Source organism: Excalfactoria chinensis, chromosome 4 (assembly GCF_039878825.1).
Source record: "Excalfactoria chinensis isolate bCotChi1 chromosome 4, bCotChi1.hap2, whole genome shotgun sequence".
Classification (NCBI taxonomy): domain Eukaryota; kingdom Metazoa; phylum Chordata; class Aves; order Galliformes; family Phasianidae; genus Excalfactoria; species Excalfactoria chinensis.
The window spans coordinates 64,464,056-64,483,433 of NC_092828.1; the positions used below are offsets into that span (position 1 = coordinate 64,464,056).

General features: G+C 38.9%; 1 protein-coding gene across 5 annotated transcripts in view; it reads left to right on the forward strand.

The window, feature by feature from the left end:
* The window catches only part of MARCHF1 (membrane associated ring-CH-type finger 1), a 204,377-nt gene that overhangs the window by 175,891 nt on the left and 9,108 nt on the right, over nt 1-19,378 (forward strand). For all 5 annotated transcript variants that reach the window (XM_072334317.1, XM_072334319.1, XM_072334316.1 and 2 more), the window contains one exon: nt 5,598-5,778. In XM_072334317.1, coding sequence (XP_072190418.1) covers nt 5,598-5,778 — 181 coding nt within the window. The remainder of the gene's footprint in view (nt 1-5,597; nt 5,779-19,378) is intronic.

Consider the following 19,378-nt stretch of genomic DNA (forward strand, 5'->3'; position numbering starts at 1 on the left):
GTTAGTATATTGATAGGTGACCGTGTTTAGTGATTTTTTTTTTAGTGTTAAATTATGCAGGAGCACAGTTTGATATTTTTTCAGTTTCTTTAATAATGAATAATTCACTCATTTTCTTTAAGTTGTTCATAAAGTATTGCTATTACAGCATTAGGTTCAAACTATCTAAAAGCACTATAGGAACTATATAAGCTGCGGGAAAGGGAGAGCATTCTTTTTCTTGGACAGAACAAATTGTTTTTTTAAAGTGTATCAGATAGTAATAAGGAATTCTAGGGAACCTTTTGCAAAATCTGTGGAGTTCCTTTTGGTCCGAATAAGACAGTCTAGGAGCACATGGTAATTCCTGCTGGCAGCTAATCATCTGCATAGTTCTGATCAAAGGCACGGATCCACTTGGCTCAGCATTTTACAGCTATGTTGCTTCCCCCTGACTGAGCCGTCTTCGGTAACAGTTAAATATTGCTATGAGATGTACTCACCAAACTAGGTAATGGTCTGTCATTGCATAATCATTATCAGTCCAGACATGCTTTCCTGTGATGGGAAACATTTTGATTGATTTTTCAGTCTCTTCTCACCAAAAATAATATTTTTTTAGAATAGACACATTTTTGAGAAAGTTTAGTAAAGTTCCCTGTGCTTCCTTGCTGCAGCAAAACCCTCTGTCTATATGCAATGGCCAAAAATCCTTGAACATTTTATTAGCCGCTTGGATGGCTTCTTAATTCCCTAATACAGAAACTACTGAAGGAGTTCTGGTGATGCAAAATTGCTGCAAACTCTTTTCCAGCTGCCAATTATGACATTCTTACATAGCTTGAAGCTCTAACTGGGGCATGCTGATTGATTCTTATCCTTAATCAACCCTCTTTGACAACAGTCTACAGAAATCAGCTGTATAGATTATGTTGTACAGGAGCGCTTGCCAAATAGTTTTCATAGTGCACATATAATTCCTGCAGAATATATTCATTTTCTACTTGGCTATTTTCTTAATTACCAAAGAGTAATGTGGATTAGTGAAAGGCAGGTGAGGATAACTGCTGTTTTTTCCGGTGAGAGTAGAGATTAGCAGCTGTTCTCTTAAATAATATTGTCACCTTGCATGCAACGAGAAAGCTCCAAGCATGTTTAAATCTATTTGTGTCTCCTGTAATAAGCATCTCAGGTAATAAGCAACCACATAAGGTTACCTAGTATTCCTAGATCCTAATTTTGGTTACTGTGATTTTGCCAGACGAAACCACTGTCATGAAAAACTGAAAATCTTCCATCTGAGCTCTTTGCTTAATACTTATTTTAGCTGACCTTTGAAACTAGGATTATATAAGAAGTGGTTATCTGAATGAAAGAAACTCCACAACTTACTTTGAGATGTGAAGGACATCTGAAATATTTCTTGCTTTTTTTTTTTCTGTATATGAACCTAAATCCAATTTGTGTATGAATGTCTGCAAAGGGTTGCCATCTCATTTCATACTCTTCTTCCCATCTCCTAACTTTTGCAAGGAACAGGACCAGGGGAAAGAATGAAAAATAGTTCACTGACATGGATTTAAAGACGGTACCAAATTCTCAAGATGCCTAACTTCCAAGTTCTTAGTTTAGCAGTACCTCCTGATTTGAATAAAATCAATTTCTGTATATGCAGTATCAAAATGCCCTTCAGTGAAGGAGATGATAGACCTTAAATTGTTAGCAACTCCTTTTGTGTAGTCATTGTGGTACAAAGTTTAATATGTCACACACAATCAAGCACTGTATTGTCAGTGAAATTTTCATTATCATTTGGATGATTATTTGATTGGATTAATTTGAACCAAAGGGAATGCTGAGAAATCATTTTCAATTGTTTCTTCTCAGTAAACTTTACTTTTTCATTTTGACTTACATCTCCCTCTAAAAAAATTCTAACTTGAATTCTTTTATGTTTCTGTTTAGGAATTGGGTTTTGTGTAGGGAACATACAAAGAAAGCTACAATAGTTTTTATATGAATTATGCAAAATCCTTTGAAAGAACAAATTTTGTTCCCAGTAGTCTGATTTTGATTTATTTATTTTGTGTTAAATCTTCTGGCTTTCTCTCTGCTAACTGAAGGCATTACAGGGCGAGCCTGTTATTTTAAAGAATTTTTATCAGGTATGTGCAGCGTTGGCATAAATTTCTCCATTTTGTACATCTGTGCTGAAGTTGTTGAAGCAAATCACTGTCGCATAAAGCAGAAAGTTGAGCATAAGAAAGACTGTGCGCTATGAGAGTATTATCTAATAAAATTTCATAGCGAACTTTCTTAAACGAAAAATAAGCACGCACAACGTACGTACGTCTGACTCAGGTGGTTGTCTAATAGCTCACATATGCTCTGTTGTCATGTTTACGCATGATTTTTGAAGCCTGACCTCAACGCAGCCATAGCACTCATCTTTTTCCCTAGACAATGCAGGTAGGAATCTTAGCAGCGCTAAGCTGCCAAACCTGAAAAATACATAAATAAATAAATAAAATTGCAGGCTCAGTGAATGACTGAAAAGGGATTCTAATATAAGGGTTCCAGTCAGACAGCTGTCTTCCTTCCCTCCCTTCCTTTGCCAGAGAGTCAAAAGTACTGCTGTATAATGAAGGCCATTTTTCTAGCTAAGGACTAGAAGGTTCAGAATAGCTGAACACACAAATCCTGTAGGCCTGTCTGAGCTATTAACCAGTGTTATACTACAACTTGTACATAAATCTCCATCACCTCACTTCTGAAGGATGTAAGCCAGTGTTAGCCCCAGGATGAGTTCAGGCCTTTAAAGTCTCAGCAGTGGTTGTGATGATGTAAAAATAGGTGACTAGAATGGAAGTCCTCTGCTTCCCACCTGCTTTAGCTACACTTCATATGAGTCTATGCTTTGTATCCCCACCTCAGTATTAACACAGCAAATTTTTCAAAAACCACTGTTTATAATGTATTTCCTGTGATTGTGATAATTATGATACACATGGTAAGTAAATATAGCAAAGAGCAAAACCACAGGAAATTCTGTTTTAGTGCTCATTCTAAGTGAGATTTTAAAAGTTAGTAAAAGTCTTTAAAAAAATTAAGCAGGCAGCCAAGGATCTGTTTCAATCACTGTCAGCACCCACCTATCTTTAAAGACTGTGTTTCTGAGTTCAGGCAGCACAGGTTTCTTCTGAGCTAATTTCTTCTGGATAAACAAATAATGAATACCTAAATTGCACCAAAGAGCATTCAAGCTAATGAAAATCATGCCTTTGGTTGTGTTCTCTGAACTTTAATTCCATTTGAAGTTTACTTTTCTTCTCATTACATATTTCTTGGTTAGAAAGCTAGAAGAGATCTTTAGATTAATTAGCTGGAACCTCTGTATATTGTACATACTTAACATTACCTTATTATTTATATATTGAGCTTGTAACTTATGTACAACACAAGCACAAATAGAATGTATAATTCATATGCTATTTTTTATATAACTATTTTATCTGAACAGTGCTTTTATTCATTTCAAATTTGCAATGTCACTTTATCTGAAGATCCCAGTGGAGTTTTAGGATTGTATTTTAGCGCTTACAGTAATTTAAAACAATTCTGGCAATAGTAGAAAAAACACTCTTGGGTACCTGGATCAGTTGTATAATTTCTAAACGGTTTAAAAGCTAAGCCTGTAAAATAAATTATGTATAGCTTGAATTTAAATGAACAAAGAATACTAGCTTTCCTTTGGGAAATAGCTTTAATTTAAAAAGAAAATGATGTTTTTTGTGTAACTCTCAGCTGGGAATGGGAATTTGTTAGAGAAATAACTATTCCCTGTTTTGACAAATTTAGTTCTGCTGCAGGTTCAATAAGAAGACAGCATACAGCACATTTCTGTGTAAGAACTAAGCCACTGCTACATTTAACTTGCCTGAGACAAAGACAAGATTGCAAATGGAGTTCTTGTAAAGTGTGTCTCTAAACTAGAACGTGTCCAAGACAGAAGTGGCAGATCTTTTCCTCTCCTGCTCCCATGGGTAGAAGATGCTTATGGGCACCAAGTCGGACACTGAAAATCCTGCTTTTATGTACCATGTTTGCAGAGCTTCATTTTTTTCCCTGGCTTTTCTCTCTCTTGCTACAGATCTAGCAAAGCAGCATTGTTCTGCTTTCTCGTGATTGTGGATTTCTTTTCTCCTGGCTTTAGGCCATGCCACAAAAGAATAGTGAAGCTGCTATTCTTGATCCATAAAGTTTTCCTTTAGACCTTGATCCCTCTTCCTCATGCTTGTGGGATCTTTGCTTGGGTGCCTGCTGTGGGCTCACTGCTCCTATGGGTGAAGCAATCACCCTCCCTCCTGTGCCCAGCTCTAGGAAGGCTGATTCTCTCTGCAAGGGCCCTCCTGAGCCCTTTTTCTACCTCAGGAGCAATGTGGTCACTCTTCCACAGCTGCTCCTCAGACCAGGATTGCTGAGACTTTTGCATGCATGTATGCAAGCCTGCCTTGCCGAAGGGCTAGGCTGAAAGTTTTGTTTGCGTGATGCAAGGATCTGTGCTGTTGCTATTACTTCCCTATTTTGAAGTAACAGTTTTCAGACTTCCCCCCCTCCACTCTCAGACATTCATTAAGCCTTGAGTGTTTTGTTGTTTATTATCTGAGATGTAGATGGGAGGGACTTACTCTTCCCTGAGGTAGACCCTCCTTCCCTTCAGGTATTTGATTAGGCCTCATGCTTAATGCAGAGCTTGCTCTGTCCTCAAAGGGATGCTTACAAATAAAGTTGATGTTGTTTTCAACGAGTGACTGTTCTGCTGTGATCATGAGTCTGTCCGGAATAGAGGAAGATCAACCAGATGTTTGGACATATGTCACAGGAAATAAAATAAAATCAGATTGTAATAGTATGACACTTACTGTATGTGAAACTGCAGTGTGAAAAGCTCTGTATCCCATTACAAGGTCATAACACTTCTGAGACCACTGTCTGCCTTAGGGTCTGCTTGCAGCTGTATTAGTTTTTGTTTTCCCAGATAATGCAGATATCTACTTCAGAGGGATAGTGAAGACTGAAAAGGATTATGAATTTCTAACACCTGCCTCCTAGAAAGTACATGGATGTATGTACGTGTGCTATAGGCATTACTCCAGAGTGTGCTCAGAACTGTTCTCTAATCCTTTTAATTGTGTAACTACTAATATGTATCCCAGGAACTTACTGTACTTTTCATACTGGATATTTTCAATTTGATATTAGATTATGCTGATTTGGGGTGTTTTCTTTTATTAATTACAGACCAAGAGCTATTCAACTCTAACGGAAAGAAAGAGCACAGATATTTGTCTTAAAGGTTTTGCCATGCAGAACTGGAAAACAGTGTTATTCCTATTGATTCACCTTCAGCTCACATAGCAAATTCAAAGGGAAATAGCTAAACGAAGAGGAATTACTAAGTGACAGAGGGGAACAAGGAGTATGTTCACGGGCCTTAATCTGAAGGGTCATATACCTTGTGTCTTATAAATGTCAAGTCTGAAAATGAGAGTAAACCAGTGCCTTTTCAATGCTGATTTGAAGGTTTCCTCACTAGTTCTTGCTGTCTGCCTTGTCAGGATCTGTCACTGTGAGGGAGATGATGAAAGTCCCCTCATCACACCGTGTCGCTGCACAGGGACCTTGCGCTTTGTACATCAGGCCTGCCTGCACCAGTGGATTAAGAGCTCAGACACACGCTGCTGTGAACTCTGCAAGTACGACTTTATAATGGAGACCAAGCTCAAACCTCTTCGGAAGGTATGGTGCTTTTGAAATTAATTACACTGTAGTGTCAGCTGGCTTGAATGGCTGCACAAAGTGCCAGCACATTTACAGAAATGTCCAAAATGTCTTTGTATTTGCTGTTATTAAATCAGTCCCAGAGATTTTTTCTTGTTGTTGTTGTCGTTGGCATATAAGTTAATTATTTTAGAGTGAATAAAGGCACTCTTTCCACATGCATATGTTATAAATGTGCAAATAATAGTTTTTTTGCATTTAGAATATTTGTATTCTGCATTTTTTCTACAGTTTGATCTGCCTATTTTTAAGCCAGAAAGAAATCTTACTTATCACATCTTACTCCTGAATTACACAGCTCTCTTTGGCCATTAGTTCTTTCACTGAGTGCGTAACTTCTGCTTGAGAATTAGGCTTATAGTAATGTGGAGATGGCAGTTATGAAATAACACAGTCACTTTAGCTGCATCTGTTTTAACTGTTACAGCTGTGGGCAAATTAATCACTCGTATGTTGATTAGTTAATGCCACCTGAACTACAGGGAAATCTTGCATCTTGAAAGTTGAATCTGTGTTATCTGTACTCATCTATCTTCCAGGATAAATCAACTTAATGGTACACGGGTTGTCAATATGGGGAAAGTGAAGGGTTTGTTAAGCATATGTGGCTTTTGTTTTCTTTGGAGTAAATTTCTCATGTAGGTTTTCTATAAAAATGCTTTCATCCATTTTGGATTTTGCCACATCTTTGAAGTATGAGTCAATCTAGTACATGGCAGCTTTTGACTTAAATTTCAGTGTGAGATGCGTGAAAAACATATAGATGCTATTTGCTTATAGCTAGTATATGCATATGTGGTGGTGTTTTGAAGGCAGAAGACATTTTGTCATGTCAGCTTTGCACTGGTAGTACTCAAGAGTAAGTAATGCTAATAGAATACCTTGCTCATTTTTCATCCAGAGATATTGTCCATTAAGTCCCTGATGATAACTGTTGGAGAGAGTGCTGGAGCTGATTTGACAAGCAAAGCCTGTGATAGGAAGGAATGCAGATCTGGAGTGCCTGGCAGATCTTGCCAGATAGAAAGGCAATTGAAACTTATGTAAATCAATAGATGATGGCTCAAAACTTAATTACATTGACTCAATTTTTAGTAATAACAGATAAATTTTAGATAATGTGACAGGAAGGAGATAATGGTATAAAATCCCCTGCCTGTAGCATATCTTTTTTGCAGTGTTTTAAGCATTATGTTAGGTAATTAGTGTCCTAAAAATTGGGAAATAAGACATACAGCATCCTACATGAAAAGGAGAGAGAAATGTGCGTAACTATTGATATTCTATATCACAAGTGCCATTGATACCAGAAGTAGTCACTTTTAACTGTGTGTTATCATTGCAACCCACCCACATTTTTTTTTTTTTTTGGCATGTGACTAAATTAGTGCAGTACTGGCTGATTTAAAATGTCATTGCCATTCCTACAAGTCTGTATTTTCTTAATTGGATGATAAGCACATTATTAAGCTCTTCAGCCACATCGCTTTATCATTGGTTCTCAGGTACGGTTTTGATTTCCAGAGTAGCAAAGATGAACCTCTTCTTTCAGAGAGAATATTTTTGTTTCGGCTCAAGACAGTACTGTAGTTTATCTCTCTTGACAGTAAAAAGATGGCAAAATACTTCCTTCAAACACATTACTAAAAAAAATATTTTTCAATACAGTATGGAACCAGCATCTAATTGCAGAGTCTGCCTTATAACTAGAATCTGGAAACTTTTTCACTGTTTAAAGTTAAAATTGATTATGTTATTTACATTTTTCGCTTTCCAAGCATGACAGTTTTCATGTGTTAAACTAAATGTATGATCCTTAGTAAGTGTATGCACTATCATCACCATCTTTCACAGATTTATGAAATGCTATCCAGTTTATGAGAAGCTGTTCGATAAAGCATGCAATTTTAACAGCTATAGCAAAAACAGGTTAAAGGGGAAGAGAATTTTTGTAAGGAGAATTACCACAAGAGCACAGTTGCCTGGTAACTTTCCAACAAAACATCTTTTTTAAAAGTCATTAAAAACTCTGTTTTGTTAAATTTGTGTATATATTTTGCAAAAAGAGGAAAATTTTGGTGAAACAACTTGAAGTTTCTTGCTCATTCATTGTGCAAGCTTTTTTGGAGCCTGGGAGTCCAGAATGCCATCTGTGGGGCATTCTCAATAGTGCCTAAAGATTGCCAGAGACCACAGAGCTGTGGGACTGGCAGCTCATAAAGCTGAAGATCTCCACAAACTTTGCTGGAGGATCTGAAGGTCACTAAGGTGACTCTGGGACTTCCAGGCTTTCCTCGGAGCTGTAGGTTTTGCCAAGACTTGGCTTTGTACTTTGAGACATTCTGAAAAGACATTTCATTTCAGTGTTTCTCTGACAAAAGACCACAGGTATAGCTCTGAGAGGAAACTGCTTATTCAGTTCCCCATGTAAATCATTTAATTAGGAAAAAAAAAAAAAAAAAAAAAAAAAAAAGAAAAAGAAAAGAAAAAGAAATAAGTTTTCCCTAAATTGAAACTTTCTGGCCAGCTCCAGAGGTAGTTTTTTCCATGGGAAACAGACCTCGGTTTGAGGTGGCATTTTATAAAGGGTCGTGTTTCCAACCAATTTTGATTTTTAATTCCTACCTTACTTACAGGGTGAAACTGTGGAGTTAGGTTCTTGATTGCATATTGCATCACTCCGATAAATTTAATCACAGGATCATAGAATGTCTTGGATTGGAAGGAACCCCAAGGATCATAAGTTTCCAACCAGCCTGCCACAGGCAGAGCCACCAACCTACAGATCTGATGCTAGACTAGGCTGCCTTCCAACCTGGCCTTGAACACCAGGGATGAGGCATCCACAACATCTTAGGGAAGCCTCTTCCAGCACCTCACTACTCTGTCTGTGAAGAACTTCTCCCTGACATCCAATCTAAACCTTCCCTCCTTGACGTTCATTGTAATACTTCTGTAGTGCTCCAGATGCTGGTCTGCATAAAGAAGAACTTACAGAGCTAAATTTCAGATACCTACACATTTTGGCAGTATCACAAAGGCAGGAAATAACTGTAGCACAAAACTGTTTCAACTCAGCTGGTGAATTTCCATCTTTATTCATACATCCTCAACGTTTTGTAACCATTTTTTAAAATCAAAGTCTTGAGCTTTATAACAAAATCCTTTTTGAATATCAAGCCATATGGCTGTTAGCACCCAAAGGCGACAATGTGCAGTGTATTAGGTTAATATAATTCAATACATCTCCATTAAAATCAAAACCCTTGTCCCTATATGGACTAGTAATCTAATTACAGAGTCCCTGAAAGCATCAGATGTCAAATACAACTTTGGTTAATCATTTTACTGAATTTTTGCAGTGATGTAATCTTTTTAAGTAATGATCAACAGGCAGTGCATGTGTTTCATAAATTTTGGGAGGTCTAATTACTTGTCTGAATATCAATTTAGAGATTAAATATTAAGCACTGCTTAGTGTGTGTTTTTATTTCTCCTGGTCTCAATTGTGACTATCTATGGCTGTATAAATAATATGGTTGCTGTACTTTTTGGATTTGCGGTGCATAGTGCAGAAATTCTTGTCTATAATAACCTTATTTATCAAGCAGGGAATTACAAAGTGACAATAAGCTTGTGTCAGTTTCTTATTGAACTTCCTCAGGTAATAGCTTCATCCTGAGGAAATCACTTTTTCATTAAAAAGGATGAGATCCTGATAAAGTAGCACCTGCCTTTTCTATCTCTTGCATTTGCTATTCAAAGCAAAGTAGAAACAGGAACGGCTTCAAAATATTTGAGTAAGAAATGGATTAGAGCACTTAAAATGCAGAAATACCTTCATATGGAGATTTTTCCACCATGTCTTGTTACTCTTCAGAATATTTTTTATATTTAAATTTGGCAGTCTGGTATCTGATCTTTTCCTTTGATGGCTTATCCCAACAGATTATTGTGGGATGTCAGATAGGTCTGTTTTCTCTCATGATTTTGTTTTCCCTTTGAAGTGGTTTACAGATAGTGCCTTACATATATCTAGCATAAGTAATATGGCGTTGCTGCCATGCAGTAACTGTTGATCATTAAGAAAGAACAAGTCATTATTTTTGTTTAGGAAAACACTACGTACCAGTTAATGTACATTGTATTTCTGATTTGGAAAGGCATCTAAATATTCAGGATTAAGGGTGTTCTTTTAGAATTCAAAGATAAGTTTCTGTTAATTAAACAAAAGAAAAGCCAATCTAAATCTACTGATAATGCGAGAAACTTACTTTGAATGTATATATTCCAGGCTGGATGTGGCTCTGGGCATCGTGGTCAAATGGGTGACAACCATGCCCATGGCAGGGGGCTGAAATTGTATGAACTTTGAGGTCCTTTTCAACCCAGGCCATTCTATGATTCTATGATTCTACGTATCTTCTAAGTATTTACTCCCCTTGCATTCTGTATTTTTATTTTATTTTATTGTGTACTGATTAATAGTACTTCTAAATCTGATAAAAGATGCATTTCTGTGGGTCTTGCCCCCTGAACTCTGTGGAATTTCTCGTGTGCCCACCTGCTGTCCTTAGAAAAGAAGGAAGGAATGCTCTCTCCCTCCTTGGTACCATTCATTTTAAAAATCAGCAGCTTGTAATACGAGTGATCAAGATTCCATGCCTGCTCTGACTGCCATACAGCATTCAAGAGTTTAAGTCTCCGTTGCAGATATGTGTTTCACTGCTCCCCAGAACCGGGTATGTAAGTCCTGGAGGGAAGCCACCTGTGGCAGTCATATCAGCACCTAGATTAGTGGTCAACCAGTTAAATCACCTTGATTAAGGAAGATGTCAGCTGATGGGTATGGCACTGATTTACCTATTGGATCAAAAGCAAATACTTCGTTTTAGCATAAGAGGTTAGAGATATTTGTTTGCCCCAAGGCCACCAGATCAGGAGAAGGAGCTGTGTAACCAATTAGGTTTTGAGCCAACAGGCAATGCATGGTGCAGGTTAATGCTCAAATTTAAAACAGAGAAACCAGTAATTCTGAGGGCTCCTCAATAAAAGGTTGATTACCTTTAATTAGCAGGAGAAGAAAATCAGAATTGTGCTTTGAGTGCTGAGGTGGACAAAAGGAAAGTCCCCGTGTCCTGTTTCTCACCCAGATATTATGTGCAGGGGCGCATCTGCTTCTGTTTCCTTTGTCTGAGTTAAGAGAGTACAGGGTGCCTTTTTTACAAAGCAAGTGTCACCAACAGTACTCTAAATCTAGTTTGTAGAGCTCTTAGCTAATGTTAGCAGATTGAGCTCCCTTCCAGGTGCTTGGTGCAATCCTGTATTAAGAGTAAATCTTAAGAAATATGTCTGCCTGCAGGGACTCATTCAGAACTGGATGCTGTGTGGATAAATCTTTATTTGAAGAAATCTGGTGGCATGCGTGATAAATTCAGGGAGGGCAAAATATGTTAAGGGAATTGATTTATTTTCAGTTAAAAACTTGGAGAGTTTGTATTTACACTTTTTAGTTAGGAATGTGCTGCTGACTGCTGGAAGGGAAGTAGCCTGCAGGGACATCGTTGTGAAATCAAGTCTGGTCACCATTAGAAAACACTCCTGCCTCCAGAGCAGACCCTCAGAGCCAGACGTGACCTGCAGTCTCCTAGGAACAAATGAAACTTGGAGCAGTCATTACCATAGAGCAAGTTGTTTACTTCTTACTGCCCTCAGCAATGAAGTATGTACCATCTGGCTTTGTCATCAGTTTTCTAATAAGGCTTATGATAAGAAGTGATAGCTATTATTGCGTAGGTCAGGTAGCGTTGACTTGCCGTGGGATTGGTTCGCTTTTAACTCAATTTGGTGAATACTTTGCAATGATTAACATAGCAGAAGATCCTACATTTCCTTTTGATTTCTGGTGTAACTGTGCAGTGTCGTCAAGGCAACCTGCTTCAGTGTTTTCTTTCGCAGAATAAACCATCTCAAAACATTGCTAGCCTCAAATAATTTCTTGTAATATGCAGGGTCAGATACTTCTCCAGTATGCACAAAGGCACAAAGCTATTACTTTCTTATTGGCTATCACGTCACTGTAGTGAATAACTGTGTGCTTGGGGAAAAAGTGTATATTAAAGCTTTTAAAGTTAAAATAAATCTGTAGCATTTGTATCCCACTGTGATGCCTTGAGGATGTAAGGAACTAGTTTGTTCAGACAACTGTATGTGTAATATTTGAGAGTGTAATGGAGCATTACCACTAATTTATCTGTATACAGATAACATGCTGTAGTTCCTAGGATTGTCTTGTATACTGTGCCATAGGAACAATGATATATTTTACCATGCTTGTGGTGGTAGAATTTGGTTAGGTTTGCATCTCTATATTTATTTTTCTTTCATTCAGCACAGCTTTTAGTTACACGGCTGTTCCAGATCCCAAAGGCTGGAGATGCTGACATGTGCCTCATGCTTTGAAACCATTATGGCACACCATTAGGCTTGCAAAAAGCCATCTTTCTGTGGTGCTTTGTTGGGATGCTGGCCAACAAAAAAATCTTACACCAGAGAATGAAATGAAAACTGTTTCCTTTTCTAATTAACTGCTAGTGTCCAAGTTTGCTACTTCTGCTGCTTCGTAGCATTTACGAATATAAAGAGAATTCAGGAGATTGTCCCGTTCTAGGTATTATTATTGTCATCCACTTTTGCACACAGACATGAACATGAGCTCTGGGAGGTACAGATTCTTCAGCGCTGTCTGGAGTTGCAGTAAATGGCTTTGGTCTGAGCTCTTTTAGAAGTGCAGCTTGCATCAGAAGATTTCGCATCCATTTCATGTAATATGAAGTTTAAATAACAGAATGAACCCAGGCATTGACTTAAACAGCCATTGCTATTCATGCTCTAATGGGAGCAGGCTACTATTCATGATCTGGTTAATGTGTCTATTAGTCTCTCACTTAAGTAACCCACACAATTTTACAGTGGTTATTTGCATCAAATTTATTTTATGTGAGAACTGATGATACGAGAATGATCTGAACTGAGTTTTAGTTCATAAGCTGATGCTTACTGCTGGAACGCATGCAAAAAATATATTCTCTCGAGTGTAGCAATTGTGTGTATGGTACTTGATCAAAATTGTGATCATTTGGAAAAATTGGCATAGTTTATTCCCCAAACTTATGATTTTGTACTGTTAATTGATTTTTATTCCTGTGGCATTTTATTAAAATTACTTGAAATGAGAGCCTTCTCCTCCAGGAGTTTATATCTTTAATCATCTGTTCTAGTTTGTATGTGACAAAATTGGAATGTAGGGTGTTTGTTGGAGTTCTTTCACACTGAATAGGTTCCCTCAGCTCAGCATGCCAGAGCACTAGACTGTAGTTTTATGTTAATTACTGTAGCTTTTCCTCAGCACAGATTTCCTGTATTTCATTTTTATTTAATTGGATCAAAAGAGTGTATCTTGTGGGAAAACTAAAGTAGAAAAAGTAACTGTAGTTATTCGTTTGGAAATGAGCAGTATTCGGATCATATTTAGAGATTATGAAGCACGTCAGCTCCTTTTTTTTAATCTTGGGAAGTGGCATATCAGCCATACATGTATGTAGTATATACCAAGTTGCAAAAATGAGGTACAACTAGATGTATTTAAACAAAAATAAATTTAACAGTGCTTGAGTTTTGGTACACAGGGGTATAAAGGCATATTTTTGTAATGGAGCAGACTGATAAAGTCAAAGAAAGAGGTTAAGTTACACATTACTTGCAGTGTAGGTCGGTTGCTCTCAACTTTGGGAAATGACAATGGTATAACATGCTTAAAACAGCATCAAGAAAAAACACCACCTCATTGTTCAGGACCACTTGTACTACTTACTTAGTGGGTGGTAGGAGAGGAAAGGAAGAATTATGAAAAGTTTATTTGATCTAAATGAGAGAAGGACAGAAACAGAGATGTACAGCTCAGTTGTACTCCTTAAAAGACTCCTTCATATGCAAACTCATCTCTGTGCCCTTCCCTCCCCTGCTTACTGCTATACTTAGCTCTCTCCGTCGTGTGACATGTGATGCTGAAGGGACTTAGACTGTAGAGGTTTGGTACATGGTTTTGTAGCTCAAGTCACATGTAAGTTCTCACATGTAAGTTGTGCAAACAAAAAAAGCCAAGTGCCTCTTGTGCAAGGCAGTAACGTGAATTTTCATGCTTGCACTAAGAGAAGGCAAACAAGTGAAAATATTTTCTAGGTGGACTATTCTATTGTAACTTCTGGAGAAGACACTGTGCGCCATTTACAACTACAGCTAAAGAAAAAGTGTATTTGTTGATTTCGCTTTTCAGTTGTCATCAATTTTATTTCATCAGCTCTAATTTTGAAATGCACATTTCAGCAGGGATAGGGAGGTGATTGTCCCTCTCTCTTCTGATCTTGTGAGGCCCCATATGTAGTACTGTGTCCAGGTATGGAGCCCTCAGTACAAGAAAGACAGAGCTGTTGGAAAGGGTCCAGAGGAGGGCCACCAAGATGATCAGGGGGCTGGGACACCTCCCCTGTGAAGACAGGCTGAGGGAGCTGGGCTTGTTCAGCCTGGAGAAAAGAAGGCTGTGGCGTGACCTGATTGCAGCCTTTCAGTACCTGAAGGGAACCTATAATCAGGAGGGGAGTAAACTCTTTGAAAGGGCCGATAATAGCAGGACAAGGGGAAATGGTTTTAAGTTGAAAGAAGGAAGATTTAGGTTGGATGTTAGGGGGAAGTTCTTTGCTAGGAGTGTGGTGAGGTCCTGGAACAGGCTGACAGGTAGATTGTGGATGTCCCATCACTGGAGGTGTTCAAGGCCAGGTTGGATGGGGCCCTGGGCAACCTGATCTAGTAAACATGAAAGTTTGGTGGCCCTGCCAGGCAGGGGGCTTGGAGCTTCATGATCTTTGAGGTCCCTTCCAACCCAGGTCATTCTGTGATTCTGTGTTTCAAGATATTTCTCAGCAGGCTAGACAATTAGATACCAAGGAAATTAAGCAGTGTAATGAATGTTGAATAAAAAGCGATTCAGGTGAAGACATCTCATTAACAAACTTAAGGTCATAAATTAAAAGCGTATGCCTTAGGGAACACAATGAAGATGCATTCTTCTGGGAATTTTCTAGTAATTGGAAAAGAAGCTGCAGAGGCATACAATAGCATGTAATGGGATGTTGACCTCTGGCATGTTGCCGTGCACTTCTCTCTAATTTCTCTTCTTTTCCTATTTCTCTCTTGCTCTGTTAGCTTTTTCTTGCACTATTTAAGACCCAGATGCACTCATGTATGTGAAGACAGCCCATGGTATTTGGTGTTCAGAGTCAGGGACCTTGACATGAGCTGCTGAGAGGTGGTTTGCTATGGCTGCTCTACTGAAGAAGGACTTGGGTCTGCTTTGGCTGCATCACGCTCTGTCTTGAGTCCAGCACTGGACATGTCACAGCTATTCTTCACTCACCCATAGAGCACATACCACAAAATGCAGTACCTTCAACTGCTTTGGCTGGAAATTGTAATCTCGTTTTAAATGGCCTTGAAGCAAAATTATAATCAGAATTTTAATAAAAATGTTTTTTAGCACGGTAGTTAGGTTGATCTTTATTTTGGTCTAAGTTAGTTAATGTTTTTTTGAAACCTGGACTGTGATTTCTATACTTATGCAGTGAAATGACAGCGCAAGGAACAGAATCAATTTTAAAAGCTTGTGACAGTAACAGAGGCTGGTCATGTAGATCCCTATTGAAGAAAGTTATGTTGTTTCAGCATTCAGAAGAGCACTGGAAAGTAAACGTTTCAGAGAATACATTTACATTCTGTATAGTAATGTAAATTTCTTCCTTGTGGATAGGAGATTGGAAGAATCTTGAGGTATGGAGAGTTTATGGTATAGTTCCTTGGGGGTTTCTTACACATTTCTCTGAAGTATCTGTTGTTGGCTGCTGTCAGAGACAGAATATTGTATGACAAAGGTCTGTTGAGGTGCGGCAACTCCTGTATTGCCAAAATGTGATATTTCTTCATTTAGTTTGTGTTGGAATGATTAGGATGCAGGTACTGAAGTTCTTCTGGTTGGTAAATGACAAGTATTCTCAATGGTACTTCTAGACTGCAAAAACAGCTACTTCATTTTAGAAATCGTCTCAAATTGCTTAATATCCCTACTTTGCACTTTTTAGGGGTCTGCTAATTGACAACGTACGTAGTTAAAGATCCCATAAGTTTGTGAAGTGTGCTCACTGATTATATCACTCAAGTCCAGTCCTATTAGCAGTTGCATTGAAATTATAGGACTGTCTTCATTTTGATAAAGCTGTGTTACCAGTTCTATGTGGGTGGTAATCTCTAAGTATGTATCCAAGTGAGATCTTTCATTAAGTAGTTCTTTCAATAGTGTAGGCATGCATATTGCTCGTAAAAGGGAATTAAAGTGTTTGTCTTTAGAGATGCACCTAAGGTTTAAACTTTTTAAACGGTTGTTTAAAACTCAACACAGGCATTAATTTGCATTCCAGCTGGGTTTGTTTAGTGTCACATGGGGGACAGAAATAGATTTTATGTAAACTTGAGTCACGTTTGTCAGAGGAGGATTTGTAGCACTTAATCTAATGAGCTAACTAGGTCAAGGTAGGGCTGTGCATGGATATGGCCATACAATGTACCAGATGACATTGGGGTTTCTAAAATTTGCATTTATTTTGTTGTTGTGCTTAGTGGTGGGGTTCTTACTCTGGTCCTTAGAAGATTTTCTTCTCTGGGATGCATCTTTTGACAAAAGGTGATCACAAACATGTTTCCTGTGTCTTAATGAACCCACTGAGCTCTTCCTCTCTGAACACGCTCTGGAAGTGTTTGGGGAACAGAACAAGGAGGTTTCATGGCCCATTCCTTTCAGTTTTAGCCAGGAGACTTGGTACGTGCTGTTTGCATGGCAGGTACTTCATTTGGAACAGGATGCAGGGAAGGCACTTTTTCCTTCTCTAAGATGCAGTCCCCCAGGTACAGACTATAACCACAGGTTGTTTAAATAGCACAGTGTGCTCCAAAATGCTTTTCCTTAAATTACAAGGCTTAAAGTCTCATCTCGGATCGATACTTCAGATCTACATGAAGCTGTTTTGTTCCTCTGATGTAGGGAACCCTGTAGTCTTTCATTACTGTTATTTCTTCCTCTTTCACCCACTACACAAATCCCATTCCTGCAAACTACCATCGAGCGTCTTTCCTCCAGCTGTCATTTGATAGCAGTGAGACTGAGCGAATTAGGACTGCAACAAGCCACCAAAGAACCCTCCCCACCTCACAGACAGTAAGTAACTCTAAGCTGCATGTTCACACTGCTGACATATCTTCCCTGCTCAGCTTACCGCTCTGTGCGCTGCTCCAGACTGTGGGAGCTTTTTTAAAAGCACAGCCTGGATCCTTCAGGCCTCTTTTGAGACAAGAAAGGTGCTTTTATGAGTAACCCTAACCTGTGTGCAAAATGCAGTTTCTCTGATGCCCCCTAACAAATTAGCCTATGTTTTGCATAATTATTTCAAGATTGAGGTTGGTTTAGAGTCTTTCTTTAGAAAATGCTTCATGACTTCAGCTGTGAGAACAGAAGGAAATCTGTTTGCATGACATCCATTGTGATTTTTTTTGCTAAATAGTGACAGACGGTTACCCCTAGCAGGAGCTAACGCAAGGACACAAAATTGTTAGGTCTACAGTGTGACAATGGGAAAAGGAATACAGGCAGCAAAGCTTGCAGAGAGCGGTTCTGTGGAACAGGAACAGCATTGTGTGAATGGTGCAAAGCTGTTACTTCTGCACTGGGGCACCCTGACACTGCTCTGTGGAAGGCTCGGTATGAAGGAGAGAACTAAAACTGTGGGATGTGATTCTGTCTGTAAGAAGAAAGGCTGTACTGGTATTTCTGGGATATGAAGCAGCATCTTCAGACCCTTGGGCAATCATTTTTCAGAGGATATTAAAAAATATCCCTATTTATTTGTTGCATATTGGTTAACTGAGGTTTTATGAATGTCACGTGGGGTGGCAAATTGCATCCTTCAAAACAAACATCAGGGATTTTCTCAAGCTGTGTAACAGGAAGGGGAAGTGGTTGACAGCACATGATTTAGATGTTTCTTGAGTATGAGGCTGTTCACATCTTTTCTCTCTCTCTCTCCCAGAGGACTCATGACTGCAGTTTTAAATTGCAAGAGCGTGTTATGAAGCCAGCAACTGTTTCCTTTTTTTTCTGAGTAAGATGGTTGGTAAGGAGCAAAACACAACGTAGAAATCTACAGCAGGTCACAAGCTTATTACAGACTTCTTGACAGTGAAGCACAGAACTCGGGCTCAGTTGCATGTCATGTTTTAGAAGCAGCTGTAAGTGCCGATTGGGCTGGGAAGAGCTCAGCAGGGAATGGTTTGGTTTTCTGACAGCCCGTTTCCCTTGACACTTGGTTTGCTTCGGCTTGTTAGGAACTTCTGCAGCACATGTGTTGTCTCCCACCGCCCTCCAGTGGTTTGCAGAGCACGGTGCAAGCTTCCTTAGGATACGTGCTTCCAAGGAAATTGCATTGACACTCTTATTTTAGTTATTAGTCAAAATGTGATGCAACTTCATGTAGCTGTGGGAATTGAGGAAGCCAGGAAGTTCCATAGAGCTTTAGTTTAATAGGAGTTAAGGAGGCATACCTATGCTGTATGATGTGATAGCTGCTGCCAGATGCACCCATCCAGCTTTAGCATATATGGAACCCTGGACAACAAAGCACAAGTAAAAGGTTCTGATGCTTTTACTGTCCAGTATATTGTTGCTTCAAAGCCTTTGCTGCGGGCTTTCAAGCAGTTTTTACTTCCTCTGTGTTTGCTTTTATCCAAACAAGTCTGTGCTAACATTAACATTTAAATGTTAGATTTAAGCTTACTGCAAAAATCCTAAAATAGCAAATTGCTCATTTAAATTGCTAGCAGATCACTCATCCAACAGAGAATGACAGCAGTCACAACATTCTCTGTTCATCCAAGCTACAGTACGTGTTTAAGACAACAAAATTACCTCATCTACCACACAGATCACTAGGACTACTGTACAGATGTTATAATTTGACTTCCCTGTCTGATCTCAGACTGCAGTGACTGGAATAGAGGACAACTGGGACTACAGCTGGAGCCAGGTGGACCAGCAGCACTGCCTTGGGAGATACTGAGGAGCTGTAAGCTGCTCCCAAGTACTCACATCCCCCTTGCATCCATTCCAGTGAGCAAGATCCTCCCTGTGCCCTTCTTTTTTACTGCAGTTGAGAGTAGGAGGTGTTCTGTGTGATGTTCCAGCTCTGTAACCACCCAGTGGCCTCTACCATTCTGTTCCCAGCCTCCTTATTTCTGGTGTGGTAACATGGTTATAAGAAGCACACAGATATACTTTCTTGTGAGAGAAGATGCCAGAGAAGAAGCAAGATCTTGACTTGCTGTGTGGCCATATCTTGGGTATTGCATTCAGTTTTGTGTTCCTCACTACAAGAGAGACATTGTGGCCCAGGGGCATGGTCAG